This window comes from Rhinatrema bivittatum, chromosome 6 (assembly GCF_901001135.1).
Source record: "Rhinatrema bivittatum chromosome 6, aRhiBiv1.1, whole genome shotgun sequence".
In the NCBI taxonomy this organism is placed as follows: Eukaryota; Metazoa; Chordata; class Amphibia; order Gymnophiona; family Rhinatrematidae; genus Rhinatrema; species Rhinatrema bivittatum.
In genome coordinates this window covers 75,736,135-75,756,494 of record NC_042620.1, presented here as the reverse complement: position 1 = coordinate 75,756,494, position 20,360 = coordinate 75,736,135, and the positions used below count along the sequence as shown (strand labels likewise).

Sequence of the window (20,360 nt, the reverse complement as noted above, 5' to 3'; positions counted from 1 at the left end):
CACCTACCCTTACCCCTGCCTCTACCGCAGGGGTCAGGGTAGGCGGTAAGTTTGCAGGTTAAACGCGCGACAAAACGGCAGGGAAAACTAGCGATAGTCGGGGCGCGGGATACGGGATGCTAGGGAATAGCTAATTCGCTCGTTTGCATGCAGTATACATGCCGCGTGCGGAAGGGGTTGCCCGGGGAATTTAGGACGTGGTAGGAGTAGGTTAAAGGGGATTCGGGATCGCAGGAAGGGCTAACGCGGCCGGAAAGTGAGTAAAAAGCGGCTTAGGAGCAGGGTAAATGCGGCCGCACTTTACAGGATAGACCCGTAAGTTACTCAGAATGTTTTCCAACCAATGTATTGAAAATCAGCTTGTGCTAAAGAATATCTATGACTTTCGTAAAGTAATGTGTTTGTTTGTCCCTGCATTCAGATTATTTACAAATTGGAATACAACAGGGGGAAAGCAAAGGGCTACACCACTATCCATGACACACCACTGTTACTACACATGCGCAGCGTGAAGGACAAAATAAGTGAGGTAGGTTTAGCCTTGCTGTACTATCTGCAAGGTTTGGATATACAGTGAATGATGTCTTTAATTGTACTGTACAGGGTGCTCTTACTTGTTTTCTAAATAATATGCAAATCTCATATACGTATATAAATAGTACCTATATTCACTTATTGGGTTTAATTTGTTAATTGCAAGGTTCTGCGTGTATTTCGAAGCTAGAACAAAACAAGCTGGTTTTCAAACACAAGATGCCTGCCTAAATTGAATTTGAAAACTGTAGTTGATAGAATGCTAAATATACGAGTTACATGTGCACATCTAATACACGTCCCCCGCAACACCTCTTTTTCATGCACTCAAGTTTGTGTAGCATTATGAAAGCGCATGTAGTTTTAGGATGCTGAAAATCTCCTTAATGCAGTCAGCCAACCTGCCCATATAACTGCCTACTTTACACAAAGGAGCAGGGGCGGCTCAAGGCAATCTGCTGCCTGAGGCGAGGGATGAGATGGTGCCCCCTCTGCCCCCCTCTGCACTCCCCCCCCCCCCCACACACACACACATGCTCTCTCCCCACCCCCAGGCTCGCATTCTCTCTCACACACACAGACACACACACACCCCTCTACACACATTCACTCTCACCGGAGCCTTCATCTTCGCTGCGAGCAGGAGAGGCTCAGCTTGCAGCACGCTGGGGCCTTCATCTTCGCCGTGAGTAGGACGTCCTGCACTCGCGGCATGTCAGGGTCTCCTCCATCTTTGCCATTTTCTGCGCATAATAAAAGATGGAGGAGACCCCAGCTGCATGGGGGGGGGGGGGGGGGAATTCTGTGCAAATTCTGCACTTCGCAGTAGTGTAGAATTCCCCCAGGACTATCCACCGGAAGCCCGTGGGTCCTTTGTTGTTTTGGCAGCCGTGAGAAGAGTTCAGGGGGAGGGGCAGGTTTTGCTGCCCCCTGAGTTTGCACCTGAAGCGGCTGCCTCATTATAGAACCGCCCCTACACATGTAAAAGTAGGGTATATCATAGCAATTTTCAGATGCACATTTATGTGCATAAAAGGTTTTGAAAATCCATCCCTAGCTCCTGCCTTAGCTTTCAAAAATATACTCCAGTAAGTTATGAAATAAAATAATTCATTGTTAACAAAAGTCATAAAACAAACATTAATTACTAAGATGTTCTATTAGTTAAAGGGGAAACTGCTGGTTTTTTTTAATGTTTTTGTGTGCTGTAATCAAATCCTTGAATGGGTGACCTTGGCATTTTCCTGCTTTGGTTAAAATGATGTTACGCAGCACAATGCTCCTCTGCTACCATCTCCAGAAAGGAAGTGCAAGGGTGGAGTTTTAAGAACTGGAATAATTTCTGCCGAAATTATTATGGTACGAAATACAATCAAGAATGCGAGTAAGAAAAAACTCCAAATATTACAACACACAAAAGAACAATAAAAGAAAACTGGTCTTCATCTCACTAACAGCCCCAAAATGTAGAAAAGGATCCAAGATTAGCTTAAGAAAAGAAAGAGGAGTTGCCCCCTTATCAATAAACTGTGGGCATAATGTAAGAAATGTCTACCTGTGAACTTGGATGGATTTTGATACATCATTTATTTAATCCTAAGAAAGATTCTTCTTGTAATGGGAAGCAAGGTTTTCACAATCCATTCTTTGTCAGACTGAACAGCAAATTAAATTACTAAAGGTAGGTTTTGGAGGGTTTAGCTGAAACAAATTATCCGAGGTGTCGGAGAGATTCATGTCCCCATCTCCTGGAGCTTTATTTAAAGAGAAGCCCAAACCACCTTTGCTAGTGTTGACCACAGAAAGCCTTAGCCACAGCCGGAAGGGAGAATTCCCAGACAATTTCAAGATTTACAATATATAGTGTCTAGTCTTAAGTCAATTCTCAGGTTTACAAAAATGTCTCACAATTTTTCAACTTACCGTGACTCAATTTCATCAACCCTTTCCAAAGTTGTTAACATAACCATACCCTGCTGAATGGTTTTAGTTTTTAAATCTCTTCTAAAAAAAAAAACTCTTCCACCAAGTCACTATGGTTGCCAAACTTAAAACAGCCAAGCACAAATTTTCAAGCATAACCTATTTAGGAGGGATAAGTTTTTCAAAAATTTCCTTTACCCCAAAAGATTTCCTTAGAAGACTCTAAAGTAATAATAATAATAATAAAAAAAACAAACAAATCAACAAAATTACAGGGCCTGATGGTAGAGGGACCTCATTTGTGGGCCATCAACAGCTGTCTCTATCAAAATGAGCCCCCCACTTCAATATCACCCAGCATGAAGGGAGACCCCACGAACCAGCTGAGCTCCTGTCGGAATCCACAAGGTCCTCAGCAGACTGGGCCATGGGGGTAAAACACTGAAGAGAGAGGAGTCAGAGCTTGGCTGGCTGCAGCGCATCCAGGGTGGGAGATTCTACCTGACTTGATTACGAGGGCCACCGCGCCCAGAGTCGCAGTCTCCAAAGAATGCCCGGCTTGCAGGGGCACGGATCCGAAAGTGCTCCAGTGGTGCCTGGAGGGATGATATCCGAGATGGGCTCACCCTCGCATTTACCCATGAAAAAAGGCCTCAAATCACAGAAAAGCGAAATGCAGGAGCTGTAAAGGAAGCTGCTAGCACACTAAAACAAAGCACCACTATTTTCTGAAAGGGAGCAATTGAATTGGCCAATAATTTCTTTGTTGCCTTAAAATCAAGTATTTTTCAAGTTGTTTTTTTAATGAAATGGAATAAATATCTGAATACTACATTTGGCAGACACATATAAAACTTGACAATTGAAATGTAACAATGTCTACATTAGACTGACTTGTATTGGGGGGTTTTTTTCTCTTTTATTGGGGGTTAGAGAGGCTTTATCTCTGTTTATATTTGGGAACAAAAATGATTTTCTTTCTTACTGGTTAAAAGGGTGAGGATGTTTCTCTTCAGAGCCAAAGTATTGAAACAATAAACGTATAAAAGATGCCGTGAGGCAGTGCTTGTGCAATGATAAGGACTGGGCTTATTTTTCTGATATGCCATGCTGAATATTAGCTGCTGAGTATGGTATTATTTTCTAGTCTGATTGGGCCTTTCTTTATCTGGTATATTTATTATGTAAAAGACCGTGCAGGCTTAGCTGACTGAAAAAGAGAGCTAAAAAATTGTCTTTGAAGCTTGCACAGTTGGTTAAGTTGAAAAAAGACCTGAGGTCTATCAAATCCACTATATTAAAATGCAAAAGGGATTTTTTTGTGGGTTGCAGGAGTCCCATGTATCAAGAGAACCCCCCTTCTCTTCCCTGCCCCCCCCCCCCCCCCCCCACCAGTGGCACCCCTTCTGAACTTGCCAGGGGGCCATATGGCCCTAGAGAAACTCCCTTACAGGCTGAGAGAGGGATGCGGAGTGCACCGAGGCAGAAACAGCTTTTTGGTATAAAGCGGTTTCCTTCTTTTGAGATTATATATATATATAGCATTACATTTCATTTCTGTACATCATGAAGGAGCATGTCAGCTTGATCCGCTAGTTAAAAGTTGATGCACTCTTTTAAACTGAACGTTCTTTTTAAAGACTGTTTATGCCACGTCATCGCTTTCTCCTATTTAAACTTCATTAAGAAATATTCTGAATGTCATTCGTTTCTGCAGCTGAAGTACAAAGAACTGTATGAAAAGAGTAGGGGCCACTGCAACCTTATTCCCGATGCTGTTCAGATCAAGACCGCGAAGGAGGCCTACAAATGCATCAGCAATGTAAGTTTATTTCTTCTCTCTCTCTCTCCTTCTTTCTGCAAACCTTTTTGAATGTATATGTTTGTTGTGTGAGGCATAAGTTGGAGTCCACATGAGTACTGACATAAAGTATCTCATATTTATTCTCTATCATTATTACGATTAAGTATATCTGGGAGAACTCAGTAAAACATTTTAGTTTGAGACAAACACAATGCCGTGCTACAGGAAATACTTAATATTCTGAACATCCTAAGCCCTGGCTTTCTCCCCTATTTGTCTCTGGGTGGAAAAATGCTTATTAAGTATTTAGTAGGGGCTGCGGCCTATGCCCTAGCGTGACACCGGTGCTTTAGCCTAGGCCCAGGCCCAAAGCCAGGACCTCACCTAGGGCATAGACTGAGGTCCTGGCTGGGGTCTCTTACCTGATCTGTCAGAGGTATGTGATGGTAAGGCAGGGCCTCTAGTCTTGAAGTCTGGGCATGGGCCAGAGCCAGGGCCTAGGCCCAATGCTGTGACCTGGCTCAGAAGGCGGGTCCCGATGTCCGAGCTTTGACCTAGACTGCAGCCCAGAGCCAGGCCCAATGCCACAACCCAGCCCACAGGTCGGGTCCTGATACAGGGGCCTCATTCCGGACCCAGCCTGACGCCATAACCCAACCCGGAGGTTGGATCCCAACACCTGGGCCTCAGTCTAGGCAGGAGCCAGGCCTGATACCACAACCTGGCCTGGAGGTCAGGTCCCAATGCTGGGGCCTCAGCCTGGGCCAGAGCCTGGACCCAGGCCAGGACCCAGGTCTGATGCCAGGGTCTGGCCTGGAGTCCGGGTCTCGATGCCTCAGGTCAGGCCCGGGCCCATAGCCCAGGCCTCGTGCTGCTCCTTTGTTGTCCTCTCCTTTCTTTTGACACTATCCACTGGGGTTGCACTGGAGTTAATTAACTCTGGGGTATTCATCTCACTGGCGCAATCCCAGTGGACAGTTTCAGAAGAAGGAAGAGGGTGATGAGGGAGCAGTGCGAGGTCTGGGCTCTAGGCCTGGGCCTGACCCAAGGCCGAGGCCCAGGCATCGAGACCCAGCCTCCAGGCCAGGCCCTGGCATTAGATCTGGGTCATGACCCGGATCCAGACTCTGGCCTAGGCCGGAGCCCAGGCATCGAGACCCGGCCTCCAGGCCAGGCCCCAGCATCAGGCCTGGGTTCTGGCCACAGCCCCGGTGTCAGGATCTGACCTCTGGGCTGGGTCGCAGTGTCAGGCCTGGGTCTGGACTCTGACCTAGACTGAGGCCCAGGTGATGGTATTTGGCCTCTGGGATGGGTTGTGGCATTGGGCGAGGGTCTGGGCTGAGGCCCCAGCGTCAGGACCTGACTTCTAGGCCAGGTCAGCATGGTCGGGCCTGGGTCCAGACTGAGGCCTCATCATTGGGACCCAACCTCTGGGCTGGGTCGCACTATCAGGCCTGGGTCTGGGCTCTGGACAAGGCCCAGGCATCGGGATCCCACCTCTTGGCCAGGTCGCAGCGTTGGGCCTGGTTCTAGGCCTCGACTCTGGCATCGGACCTTAGCCTCTGTGCCAGGTCACAGCATCGGGCCTGGGTTCAGGCCAAGGACCCGGCATGATTACCCGGCCTCCGGGTCGGGTCATGGCATCGGGCCTGGATCTGTGCCATGGCCCTAGTATCAGGACTCAACCTCCGGGCTGGGTTGCAGTGTCAGGCTCTGGCCCAGGCCAAGGCCCAGACCTCAGGTCTTGTCCTCTGGGCTTGGTCAAAATGTCAGGCCTTGGCTTGGGTTCTGACCTAAACCGAGGCCCAGGTGACGGGTCTTGGCCTCTGGGTCGGGTAGCGGCATTGGGCTTGGATCTGGGCCAAGGCCCCGGCATCGGGACCTGACTTCTGGGCTGGGTTGCGGCATTGGGCCTGTGTTCGGGCTGAGACCTTGGCGTCGAGACACGACTTCTGGGCTGGGTCACATTGTCAGGCTGGGTCCGGGCTCCGGTCAAGACCCAGACATCAGGACATGACCTCTGGGCCAGGTTGCAGCATTGGGCCTGGGTCCAGACCAAGGCCCTGGCGTTGGGACCCAGCCTGGATCTTGGCCATGGCCCTGGCATCAGGACCCAACCTCTGGGCTGGGTCACAGTATCAGGCCTAGGTCTGGGCTTCAGCCTAGGCTTCGGCTCCAGCTTCAGGACCCAGGTTTGGCTGGGGTGTAGGCCTTGCTTAGGCCAAGGTGGCCTACGCAAGGCCTAGAGTTTAGCCTGGGCCTAGGCGCCTCACTGGTGGATGTTCTCCGGACTGGGTAAGTGAGGTCAGGGGGATCCTGGCCCTGGCTTTTCTCTTGGCAGGCGGGCAGGAGCCCTCATTTTCGATTTTTGACTTTTTTTTATTGCTTTATTTGTTTTTTTCTCCTGAATTACACAAATCAAGCAATCCACAAACCAGAAGCTTCTATGAGCTGACCAATTGGGTTTTTTTAAGCACAGGCCTCATTTCTGTGAGCTTTGAAGCACTGTGTGATGCAGACACTGTGGTGCCTATGCTATAAGGTGGTTATAAAGAAGAAAATGATCAGATGCTGGTGTTCTGAGTCAGAGCATCCAGATTCCTCCCTGGGTCACCCCCTTCCATGCTCCCTTCTGACCTCAACCATGTCCTCTCACATTGCGCTTTGAAGACCCTTACTGACACAGAAGACAGATGGTTCTAAACATACATATATGTCAGTTTTCTGCAATCCTGCAAATCTGCTCTCTTTTTACCTCCTCTCCTGGAATGTGGTAAAATTCTCAATTTTTCCCTCTGCACTGATAAACAATCCTAATATGTCAGGCTTGCTTCCATACCCTTTGGAAGCAAACAGGAGGAACCAAGAGGAAACGAGAACTAAACATACTCAGTTTAGTACCATCACGCTATTTATCCTCCCTCTAGTACATAACATGCACATGCTATTTAGCCAATGCATTTTATTGATTCCCATACACAACAGTAGCATAACCATACTAGTGTTGACATCTTTTATCACAGCCATTCTAAAATGTATTGAATCACTCATTGAGTGGCATTTTAACTTGCACATTATTTTAATTGTTTAATTGCCAGGGCACGCTAGACGTTTTTAGCATGAGTTATTTTTACATAGGCCCCAAAATGAGAGACAACCCTGCCATAAGGAGGTAGAAACAGAAATACGTGATAGGCTTCCACCTCATCTTTCTCTTGTTTCTGCAGCTGGACTACAAGAAGAAGTATGAAGCAACCAAGGCTCACTGGATATGGACTGCAGACAGACCCGATTTCATCCAAAATGCAAAGACAACCATGCAGCAAAGTGATGTAAGGAACGCTATGAGATATCATGGAAAGAGGGTCTGAGAATCTTGCTCTTTGTTGATTAAACAGGGCGAGGAAATCCTTATCAGCTTTGACTACAGTGCTTTATATACATTAGTCTCTGTTTCTACTGCGTTCAGTATTTGAAATATGTAAATCGGTTTCTTACAGCAGCACCACTAGAAGACCAACTTTACAGAATTTGTAGGGCAGTTCAACTCCTGGGTCCTTATTTTATTTATTCCTAAGGAAGAACTGTTTAAAACGTCAAAACTCTTCATACTAAGTGACTCCCAACATTATTTAGCTAAATAAATTGGGGTGCTGCTGTTCTCAGCATGTCAGAAACACATGTGGCATCATGTGGAGCAGAAATATAGGATGAATAATTTAAAAATGGGCTCAGTGAAATAGGATTGTTATAAAACAAAGGGTTAAAAGATGCAAACCTTTTATTTGAAAAAGCATGAACATCTATAAAAAAATATATAAAAAATAAAATGCATAAAACAGAGAAGAAGGGAGGCCTAGGAATAAAATGAAAAAAGAAAGCAAATCAAGAAACAGGCAAATTTGTTTGATAATGCTGTTTCAAAACTGAATGTCTGAATAAATGTTACTACAATCGAGCATGCAGTGAGCTTCTTTCTGTGTGGGTTTAGTTGATTTGCTGGTAAATTTCTCTCCCCCTTCTTGTAGTATGAGTACAAGCTGGACAGAGAATTCCTCAAGGGATGCAAGCTGTCTGTCACCGATGATAAGAATACTGTGTTGGCACTAAAGAATGCAGAAATGAATAGTGATGTGAGTATTCTGTAGGAAATATGGGGATGCTCTAGAGGGAAAGGAGGAAGTCCCAGTCATTGCACATTTAGTAACACTGGCTGGCTAAGAATATGCTTGTGCCAGGTATAGGAGGGGTCCTCAGGTAGAGGACCCTTGGGATGACTAGGCTAGATAACAGGGGCCTCACATGTTTAGGGAAGTGCCAGGAAGTTGTGAATAAAGGCTCATTGTACCACAGCCCACATGAAAGTCAAGTTCTGATTGAGCTGGAAACCTAAAGACACAGAAGAAAAACATCAGTTTACACATGTAGTGCATTAGCTGATATGATCAGTGAAGTAAACTGTTGCATTTTACCAAAACAGCACTTTGTACATACAAATGGTAGTTATAGGATGCAACAAATGTCAGATCTACAATACAGGCTCTCTCTCTCTCTCTTTCTATATTTATAGATATGAAGTCCATATGTAGTAGGCCGGTTAGAGGACAAATTATTATCCTGCTAAAGTTAGCTGGATAACTTGTTCCATCTATTCAGCGGGATCTTTATCCCACTGAAAATAGCAGCCTAAAGTACGGTTACATATAGCCAGATAACTAAAATCCTAACCGGCTATATTCAAACACAGCTGGGTATTATGACCCTGTCAGGCCATATTCTCTCCCCCCCCCCCCCCCCCACCCAAAAAGAAACTTTTTAAAGATTGAGGAAGTGCCCAGTATTCTACGCTGGTTCCTGGTCCCATCGGGCTGCCTCCCCGCCTTCCTTCCCACCCACCCACAAAGAAGAAGCATACGTTATGTTGAAGTTTACGCTTCCAGCGCTGCCTCTGTCTTTTAAAGATATCCGGTTAAGTAGCATGTTATCTGGCCACAAAAGGCCCGCTTATGAGCTAGGTTAGCTGGATATCTCAGCCCCTCCCTAGAAAACATCCAAAATGCCACTTTTATATACGGCTAAATTACAGCCAGATTACTACTTATCTGGCTATAATTTAGATGACTAAGAGGCTGGATATTCCACATTTGCCATTTAGATGGAAAACTTCTGAATTATCCATCTAAATGGCTTTTGAATATGAACCTCATATATATATATTTATATATATATATTTGGCCAGGAAAGGTAAATTTAGACAAAAAATGATGTAATCAAAGCATTTATGTTTAGTTTTCATACCATTGTAGTGCACATAGAAAGCTACTAAGAATTGAACATTTGCACACGTACATAGATGTTCATTCCAAAAGGCTGGACTGACACATGAGAGAGAGATCCCTGATGTCACAAGGGGGCATGAATCAGCTGTCACACATCTGCCTGAGGTTTTTATCAGAAGTCAAGAAAGATGGAATACAGTGCTGGACAAAGACAGCAAGGCAGAGTCCAGAACGAAAGGAAACTGTAGACAGGAGCCTCACAGATTTAACCTTGCGCGATATCTTTTCTTGCAGGTGAAGTACAAAGAGAGGTACGAAAAGGGAACCTATCAGGGAATTTTTGGGGTGGTTCCAGACACACCTCAGATAATCCATGCTAAATCTGCCAGCTCACTTGCATCAGAGGTAATAAAACAATACTCTTTTATCTGATGGAAGAAAGATGTGTGTTTTCAGCGTTTTATGATAAAATGCATTGTGTTTCGGTGTAGAAAGAAGATACGATATAAATGCAAGTTGTTCTCATTAGTAAGAATACATGGAGATGGCAGTTTTCAAAGGGATTTGCCTAGTTAACAAATGAATTACTTGGGTGAATCCCCACTAGTGAAAATTGCTCTCTCACTCAGTGGGGAAAGAAAATATACTCACTGCTCACAACGCAGGTACTTTTAATCAAAGGCAATAAAGATGTGGATCGAAGGCAGGATTAGAGCAAGATGAAGCAGGAGTATAATCCATGCCTGCAATGTTTTTCAATCCCAAATTGTCAAAGGGAAACTTTGCTGAGTTGCAAGTCTGCAGGGTTTAAAAATTGTCATTACAACGTACAAGACGTCAGGGAACTGGTGCAACATCATTCAAAGCACATACTATTCAAAGTAATTGCAAAAGTTTCATTCAAGAGGTCCATATTCAGAGGCGTTTAGCCAGATAATTCACAAGTTACCTGATTAAATGCTGACTTTTGAATATTTGAGGCAACATATCCAGCTAGCACTGATCATGCTGTAATGCTGTCCTAAAGTTAGCTAGATAAACTTATATTCAATAATGCAGCTGTACTACTGAATAGCCCTCCAAAGTTAGCCAGATCAGTTTATCAGGTTAATTTTGGACCTCCAGAGAAAGATGTTTTAAATTAGCTTCAACATCAGATCTTATGAACTGTAAACAGAAAAGGCCAACATATTGATCCATTTGTATTAGATAGATAGAGTGAGTTATTGCTGACTAATAGAATAGGGAACTTAGGAGAGACATAAATAGAATGATCTTGGGACACTAATCCATCAATAGAGACCAGAGAAATCTTTATGATATTATACAAACCTTTATTATGAGGTTTATCTCCTGCAGAGAAAATTTGAATTGGGCTCAAACAAAATAAAGACTTTTCTAGATAGGGGGTAAGGAGGGGAGAATCTTGCATTTAGAGCCAGTCATTTGTCCTGCAAATTCTGTGACAGCAGAAGATCCGGCACTCCTGATGTGGAGGAGGAGGAGACATTTGTGGCTTGGCCAAGTCACAGGCAGGAGAATGCATGTGCATCACAGAAACAGCTGCTGACCCCTCCCTCTTCTACACATCCTTTTCATCCTGCTACCCTTTCATGCTCTGCCCTACTCAAGCTCCTTTTCATACCCCCCCCCACCCTGCTTGCCTTTACACTCTCCTATCCCGTGCTCTCCTTTCTATGCCTCTCACTCTATTGTCCTTTGCATGCCCCGCCCACTCTCCTGTTCTTTACAGGCCCCTCCTACTTTGCTTTCATTTACATAATCCGGCCCTACTCACTTTCCTTTCTATGCCCCTCCCACTCTGCTCTCCTCTTTCCTTTACATTTATTCTATACCCATCTTGCTTGGAAAGCTCCAGCAAAGTGAGGTTTCAGCTTTGGCATTTCTGGGCATTGGGGGACAGGGGCATGGGGCACCAGAGGTTTATGTAACAATTAGTACTGTCAGAAAATGGAAAAGTGAGTAATAAATACGTTGCATGTTGAGTTAGTGCATTTGTACAGGGAATGGGGTGCTCTACAAACTCTAGACCTATTATCCTGACTGGAGAAAATACTATCTGAAGTTATTCTTGACATTTTGCTTTCTAAAATAAATTCTTATGTTTTCATCAGACTAAATACAAAAAAGAAGGTAAAAAGCTGCTTCCGTTCCCATCTTTCACCACCCTGCCAGAGACGCAGCAGACAGCTCATGTTAAAGAAATGACCAAGATTCTTAGTGAGGTAAATGACTTTAGTATCATCCTCTGTATAATTTAACTAGCTAATGATAATATGAAAATGTTTATTTAAAATATATCATCTTCATTTTCTGTTCTAAAATTAAGTATTCTACTGTGGTCCAATATCGGTAGTTTTATTTTTTTTCATATTGTGATAAAGATATTTGATCTGGCTCGGGAGATGTTTGACTTTGTCCTGCAGAGATGTATTTACTGCTGTGTATAATTTGAACATATAAAACCTTTTGAACTTCATGCACTTTTGCTGAAGTGTTTAGCCCCAGCTAATTTAATATGGTAGGTTCTACCAAAAACTGGCTAAGTTAAACGTAGCAACAAATTAAAATTGTCTATGAAAATGACCTTTTGGCTACAGAATTCTGTTGCCCTCTATGCAGTGGTTAGCAGGATGGCTTCAGATATCCTGCTCTTTCACGTACATTTTGTCCTGGTGACCAGCTTTGAAACATGACGCTAATTTTGCTTCATCTGCTCCTGAATAAAATGCGTCGGGATCAGTGTGAGAATGGAATAGGGAAGTCCTGGGGTGCAGCACACTGGATCTCCACATTCCCTTGACCATACATAGAGCCTGATGATGACTTCTAGTGTCCAGTGATACCTGTTATAGTCCAATGATGGTTATTACAATACAGGGATGACCATTAGTGATTTATGATAATACCCAAGGATGACCATTAACATCCAGTGATGACTATTAAGAGGACAGGGATGGCAATGAGAAGCCCAGTGATGGCTATTGGGAAGATGCTTTTATCCTCTGTAATTCCACATCTGTGAGTGCATTGCAAGGATGTTGTATAACTTCTTGTTTCTGCTTTGATTAGAAAAATTATAAGAAGAAGTTTGAGAAGGAGAAGGGCAAGTCTAATTACTCTATTATGTTGGAGCCACCAGAAATAAAACATGCCATGGATGTGGCGAAGTGCCAGAGCAATGTAAGGTTTCTTCTTGCATTATCAGCATTATTTCAGTAAATAATTCTAACGGCGAACACATTTATCAGTATTTTGAGTTATGCCCATTTTTTCTGCTACATGGTAACAAGATTGTTTCTTTACATTCATATTCTCTCTTCTCAATTAGTTTCAAGTAAGCCTTTAGAAATATTTTTTTGTGCTAATCCTCTTTAGTTAATAATTAGAGCAAAGTGCTATTAGATCATCTTGTTAACGATAGAATATTTATTATACCTGTTGATGTGTTTTCCTCTTTAGGTGGCTTACAAAAAAGATGCCAAGACTAACCTCCATTATACCTCTATAGCAGATCGACCTGATATCAAGAAGGCAACCCAGGTTGCCAAACTAGTTAGTGAGGTGAGTATTTGCATGCAGTCTGTCTCTTATATAATTGTTGAATAAACTGGATTCTCTTTACAATGCTGAGTGATATAAAGACAGATTGTCATCTAAATTGCTCCCCATTTTATCGGAACTCCCTTCACCTTTTCCAGCACTTGTAATCTTAAAATTGCTTGTTTGCAAGAACTGTGTTTAGTCAAAGAGACAAATAGATTTGTATACATATATTGTACACACAGCAATGAACTGTACATCTTCTCTTTAGATTCAATATAAGGCCAAAGCACGTGGAGAAGCAGGTCGAGGTATAACCATACTTGATCGACCAGATATTGAACTGGCCAAGGAAGTATCCAAACTTACAAGCCAGGTAATAACACAAGATATGTTTATGCTGTGAAATACTTTAAAACTGAACTTTAACAGTTATCTTGAAAATCAGCTCTTTTGAAATATTCTCACACAAGTAAATTAAAAAAAAAAAGTTTCATATCTCCCTTCCAGAGCTTAGCGTGCCATCAACAATTTGCCAGTCAAAGAAGTCTAGCCATTTTGGCTGAATGGAGAGCAATACTATTTTCTTTTTTTTTTTTTTTTACTCTTAAGGCTGGGTGACCCTATAAAATATGAACTATCATAATGTCGGGGAGACTTTCTACATAATCAACCCAGAAACCAAGAACTGAGAACTTGATGACAGATTATGATTGCCAAGTCCATCCAGTTCTCCCATTTTCCCTACGTATGCTGTAGCTACAGACCCTACTGGATCTCTGACTTACCCTCACATCCTTACCACTAAAGTCCTAAATATTTGTTCTATCCCTGATATCCTTTTTGCTCTCCACCCTCACTTCCACTGGGAGGCTGTTCCAGGTATTTACTCAGGCCTGGATTTAGGCATAGGCAACTGCCTAGGGTGCCAAATACCCAGGCCAAGAATGAGCCTGCTCCCACTTTCTTTAGGGGCTGGCACTGCTTCAAAGGGTTACTACCATAAAACCTTAGGCTCTTTCTCCCATTCCCTGATCCCCAGGGGAAAATCATATCCCATTCTCCAGTGTTGGTTATGGGTGCCAAAATCTTAAATCTATCCCTCATACACATCCCTTTAAATGAAAAGATAATTCCTTATATTATTTTTGACTCTTCTTCCTACCTCATGATCTCTTTACCTGGTTTTTTTTTTTAGAACTTCCTCAAACTGGAAAATGATTTTGAAGTACTGTTGAGGGTCTATAGGAATATGCGTTAATATTCCATTGGTAAATGATAATAATTTTCTTAATGCTACAGAGCAAATCATTGACAGGGCTGCAAATGTCTGAGGGGAGCAGTGGGCAGCTCCATGTTAAGCAAATGTCCTGGCTTAGTGAGAACCGGTTTCATTCTTCAAGAGTGGTGAACATAAAAAAAAAAAAAAGGCACGTGGCCAGGTTTATCAAGACTTTTCCCCTCAAAGGGGACAGCAAGAATACATTTCCGGCAAGGACTGCAGCAGCGTCTTCCTTTTACAGCAGCCATGTGCTCCTAACTGTCTGGTGTCCTCTGATGTTCTGACTTTGCCATCTTGCTGCACATTGTAGGCCGAATACATCAAAGGAGCAATGCGAGGGCATGGAGCTGCATCTTATGACACTCCATGGATGAGACACTTTAAGAAATCAAGTGACCTCATTAGTCACGTAAGACAGATTTAAAGTAAAAGAACGGGAATGCCAGATCTTTGAATGATCGTCTTCTTCCATGTTCCAGTCTATCTTTGTCATTTTTAGCGAAATGCAAAGGACTTGTCTTGCAAATGGGAAATGTGCTGATTTCACTCTTCTGATGACATGCAGGCCTGATTTGGACATGGTCTCGATAAATCAGGCCTGTTGTATCAGATGTGCAGAATGTAAAAAGAAAAAATGGAATGAGAATTGTCCGTTTTTCACGAAACACACCCTTTTTTTCCTTATGGCTGAGCATGTAGCCCAGGTTGGGCAGGGTACTCGACAAATGACTATACAAAGAAACACTGATGCAGACCCTCAAAGCTTGCCAAGGGGCCCATTTAGAATCCTAGAGAAAATTGGTCTGACTTGAAGAGCCTTGCTCACCACAGCAGCTGCATTTTTGCAGGAAAAGCCATAATGCTGATCGTGCTTTGCCATCCATTTCTGGTAATCCTGCCCATTGAAAAATGGTGACTGTATCATAGTTTGCCACTACAGGAGTGTATAAAAGCCCCTGAGTATTTCTCATAAGAAAGCCAAGAGATAAAAGGGGTGTTTTCCAAACCTGTGCTTGTACTTGCATGTACTTGCACCCTGCCTGAATTGTAGATGTCCATAGCTGCTGAATTACGTTGAAGAGTATATATATAGGAGTCTCTGCAACCTTGGAGCTGACACTATTTTCATGAAAACTTACCGCACGAAAAATGGGGAAACAGTTGAATTACTGAAGATGCCCTATTTAATAATCCTTCAAAACCAGCAAAGAAAGTGATGCCATCTGTGTAGTTTTTAGTTCTCTGTGGACTGAGCTGTTCCTTGGAGGTTTCATTACTAGGGCTGGTGTATGAGGGTCCCCGAGGCCCAGCATTTTCTCTTTTGGAACAGGTAGCATAGGCAGGAAGCAAGGCCAGTCATGTTTTGGGATGAAGGAGGCTGCCCTAACTTATTCCACGTCCTCTTTTTGTATTTCCTCTAAGAGAAGCCACATTCCTTTTATCATTGACAATGCATCATTTGACTTCCCTGCTCAGCTGCTCTGTATTTTCCATTCTATTGATTAGTTTCTTTCTGGTGCATCTAAAATAAACCGTGGACTTGATTCAGACTTTATTTCTGTTGGCCAAGTCTCTATCACCCACTTTGAAGGGACTTTTCCTACGTGTAAAATCACACTTATCAGGCCCGAATTCACCCAGGCAAAATGTACAACCTAAGCCCTTTTCGCCTGTCAGCAGTCTCTGCTCAGCAGAAGTCCCAAATCATTCTGGGGATAGGGAAATACCTACAGTACCTGAATGTAATCCACTTTGAAGCGCTGAAAAAAGTGCGAAAAGTGGAATATTAAAAAAAAAATAAAAATGGGGTGAATATTTGGGGATATTTAAACTGTGGCAGGGCTGACATTAGCACCAGTGACGCCCTGCCAGTGGGAATAGTGCCCTGCCAGAGCACTGAGCTGCAGCATTTTTCCTTAGGCCACACCAAAGATATTCAGGTTGGTTCTGTCCTGCTAAGATTTATTGCAAGGCTTCTGAATTTCACAGACTAGAGGCCAGCCTGTTGCTAAATCTGCGAATTGGTTATCTTCGTTGATTTACAGCTGCAGTAGAGTAGCAGAATGCGATCTTTAATGGTGCATACTTTTGGCTGCAGGGCAAAGGAATGTAAAGTATGCTCATTTCAAAAGCTCTGCTTGTAAATTCTGATGCATACTTTTCCCCTGCTTTAGTGCAGGCACAATGTACATGGACAATTTGTACCTGCCGTGTGCGTGCCAGCAGCCTCAGTAATACAAAGTGGCCTCAGGCCTACAAGGCCTGCGGAAAATATCATCAATGCCTTCTCCAAGTGTATGAGCTCCAGAAGGAACAGAGGCAGGCAGTGCTACAAAAGCAGGACATCAATAGTTCAAAGAGGACAGTGCTAATGAGTTTCTGGCCTTCAAAAGAAAGGAATGTGTTTTGGGGCCCCGCATCTTCTGTTACTAATAATGTCATTTCAGAAATTGTCCTGTTTGCTAATGCTTCTGGAAACCATTTTTTGTTTCAGCATAATTGATGTCATAATATATTTAAGGGATCATCACAATAAGTTTCTAATTATTGTCATCATTTTAATCATTGCTTTAAAACTGCATTCATTTGTTCTTATAGTTTTGGTTTTTTTTTTACTTTTCCGGAACTGATTATAGGCACATAGGGGGATCTGTGTACTACCCTGTCATATAATTCCATTTTCTTAACTTATTTTTTAATTCTTCAGTTTAACATACAAGAAACGTAAGCAGTTATTGTCTCAGTGTACGAAACAAATGAGATACAGAATATGGCAGCATGGCCCTGCATACAAAGAGAAAGGACTGGTTAGCTTGAGGAACCATGCCCACCACCTCCCTAAACTCAAAAATGGGCCGTTGCTGCCTTCCCAACTAGGGTGGCAAATTCATCTGAGGTGGACCAAACAGACTAATCCCATCCTGGTTTTTTTTTTCCCTTGCGTGTATGGAGATGTAGTTCTGTTTATCTAAGGAAAATCAATGGGACAATTAGGATTACAACTTCTTGCATGCAGGGAGCAAAGTTTGAACTGGATCAGCCTGTTTGATTGACCTGGGATGAACTGGCAACCCCCCCCCCCCCCCCCCACACTCCCCCAAAACTCCTCCTCCCTCTCCCAAAGATATGGTCCGGCCTGGAGGATATGAGTAGTGAGGGTTGTCAGGCCATACGTACCCTTGCCAGCTGGGTGGCGGGGATGAGGTTTTGAATGGCTGATAAGGCCATTGTCTAGGTCAGGAAGGGTGAGAGGGTTTGGCCCTGGAGGTCTAAGTTAACACAGCCTAGGCTGCTACTTTTAACTAGACCTCCTGAGTTATAGTTAACTTTTATGGCCTAAGTAGGCTCTTTTAAGTGTCTTAGGTATTAGTGCTGGATACTACATCAAGTGTTAATACCTGATAAGGTAATTCAATTCTTTTTATGATTGGATCACTTTCCTTTGTGTTAGCATTACCAATGGGGTGCCAGTGTTAACAATAATAAATAGCACACATTAAATTGCTTTGTGTATGGATGTTAACTAACACCTCCATTAACACTAATACCCATTAGTACACAGGCCTTATTATGTTCCAGTCTTTCATCCTGCTACAGTATTTGTGAGAATTAAAGTGCTGAAAGATTGATTGATATAGATGAATGTATTTGGATCTGGGGAGGGTGGAAGCATTCTGATCCCCTCCCCCCCCCCCCCCCCCCCAAATATGTCTTTCCCTCAAAGATTGTCTCTTTTTCCTTAAATAAGGCAGCAGGTGGTGGGTGGTGGGGATGAGATCAGGCACCCAAATAGACACAAATTAACAGTAAGAGACTGTTGTCCTAAAGTACAAAAACATACTTATCACATGCTCAAGCCATTTACCGGGCAATAAACCCGTCTTCCCATCTACCATTTATTGCATCTCTTAAGACATGGTAAATGGAATTATTGCAGTTGCAGTGTTAAACTCATTTTCTGATGTATCTATGGTAATAGACATGAAAATGATGAACATTAAGCATGTATTATCTGGAGATTGCAGGATAGAGAAAGGCCTACACCTCCCAGCATCACTTGTTTGGATTGCCAAAGAGGTAAAGCGAGGTGACAAAACATTTTTCAGATACATCAGTGAAAGGAGAAAAGTCCAAAGTGGTATACTGAAATTGAAAGGTGAAAAGGATCAAGGGTGGAGACAGATGAAGAAATGGCAGAAATATTAAACGAATACTTCAGTTCGGTGTTCACTAAAGAAGACCCTGGAGAAGGACCGTCACTAGTTAACAAGAAACTGGAGGGGAGTGGAATGGATGAAACTCCATTTACGGAAGAGAATATATGGGAAGAGCTAGGAAAACTGAAGGTGGACAAAGCCCATGGGGCCTGATGAGGTTCATACCAGGATACTGAGGGAGCTCAGAGATGTGCTGTCGGCTCCGCTGTGTGACCTGATCAATAGATCCCTGGAAACGTGAGTGGTGCCGAGTGATTGGAGAAGAGCGACGGTGGTCCCGCTTCACAAGAGTGGGAGCAGAGAGGAGGTTGCAAACTACAGGCCGGTTAGCCTCACCTCGGTGGTGGGAAAAGTATTGGAGTTGCTGCTGAAGGAAAGAATAGTGAACTATCTACAAGCAGCAGGATTGATGGACCAGAGGCAGCATGGTTTCACCAAGGGAGGGTCCTGTCAGACAAATCTGATCAACTTTTTTGACTGGGTGACTAAGGAATTGGATCGAGGAAGAGCGCTCGATGTCATCTACTTGGATTTTAGCAAAGCTTTTGATATGGTCCCGCACAGGAGGCTTGTGAATAAAACGAGAAGCGTGGGTGTGAGTGCCAAGGTGGTGGCCTGGATAGCAACCTGGTTGAAGGACAGAAGACAATGTGTGATGGTAAATGGAACTTACTCTAAAGAGAGAACGGTGATGAGCAGAGTACCGCAAGGGTCGGTGTTGGGACCGGGCCTGTTCAATATCTTTGTGAGCCAAATCGCGGACGGGATAGAAGGTAAGGTTTGTCTATTTGTGGATGATACTAAGATCTGCAACAGAGTGGACACGCTGGAATGAGTGGAGAGAATGAGACGGGATTTAAGGAAGCTGGAAGACTGGTCGAAGTTATAGCAGCTAAGATTCAATGCCAAGAAGTGCAGAGTCATGCATATGGGGTGTGGAAATCTGAAAGAAATGTATTCTTTGGGGGTGAAGGGCTGATGTGCATGGAGCAGTAGAGAGACCTTGGGGGCGATAGAGTCTAATGATCTGAAGTCGGCGAAACAATGTGACAAGGCGATAGCTAAAGCCAGAAGAATGTTGGGCTACATAGAGAGAGGAATATCGAGTAAGAAAAGGGAAGTGATTATCCTTGTACAGGTCCTTGGTGAGGCCTCACCTGGAGTACTGTGCTCAGTTCTGGAAACCGTATCTCCAAAGGGACAGAGACAGAATGGAGGAGGTCCAGAGAAGGACGACCATAAAGGTGGATGGTCTTCATCGAATGACTTATGAGGAGAGATTGAAGAATCTATATATGTATACCCTGGAGGAAAGGAGGAGCAGGGGGTGATATGATACAGACATTCAGATACTTGAAAGGTTTTATTGATCCAAAGTCAACGACAAACCTTTTCCATTGGAAAAAAATCAGCAGAACCAGAGATCACGATTTAAAACTCCAGGAAGGAAGACTCAGAACCAATGTTAGGAAGTATTTCTTCACGGAGAGGGTAGTGGATGCCTGGAACACTGTTCCGGAGGAAGTGGTGAAGACCAAAACTGTGAAGGATTTCAAAGGGGCATGGGATAAACACTGTGGATCCATAAAGCCTGGAGGATGGGAATGAAGAGAAGAGGTATGGGGGTGGCTTGCGGGAATGACGGCTACTACCTGGTGATTAATACCCTCATTCAATAAATGTTCACACAGTTAATGCGACTCCAACATTGCTCTATGCTTCAACGGCAAGAGGAAATGTGCAAAAGAAGATTTGCA

The 20,360-nt window shown here is 43.6% G+C and overlaps 1 protein-coding gene across 28 annotated transcripts in view; it reads left to right on the top strand.

The window, feature by feature from the left end:
- The window catches only part of NEB (nebulin), a 421,259-nt gene that overhangs the window by 320,077 nt on the left and 80,822 nt on the right, over positions 1-20,360 (top strand). For 24 of the 28 annotated variants that reach the window (XM_029605471.1, XM_029605466.1, XM_029605487.1 and 21 more), the window contains 10 exons: positions 422-529; positions 4,175-4,279; positions 7,489-7,593; positions 8,290-8,394; positions 9,835-9,945; positions 11,676-11,786; positions 12,634-12,744; positions 13,024-13,125; positions 13,376-13,480; positions 14,697-14,795. In XM_029605471.1, coding sequence (XP_029461331.1) covers positions 422-529; positions 4,175-4,279; positions 7,489-7,593; positions 8,290-8,394; positions 9,835-9,945; positions 11,676-11,786; positions 12,634-12,744; positions 13,024-13,125; positions 13,376-13,480; positions 14,697-14,795 — 1,062 coding nt within the window. The remainder of the gene's footprint in view (positions 1-421; positions 530-4,174; positions 4,280-7,488; positions 7,594-8,289; positions 8,395-9,834; positions 9,946-11,675; positions 11,787-12,633; positions 12,745-13,023; positions 13,126-13,375; positions 13,481-14,696; positions 14,796-20,360) is intronic. The other 4 variants (XM_029605476.1, XM_029605470.1, XM_029605491.1 and 1 more) reach the window with 1 other exon arrangement.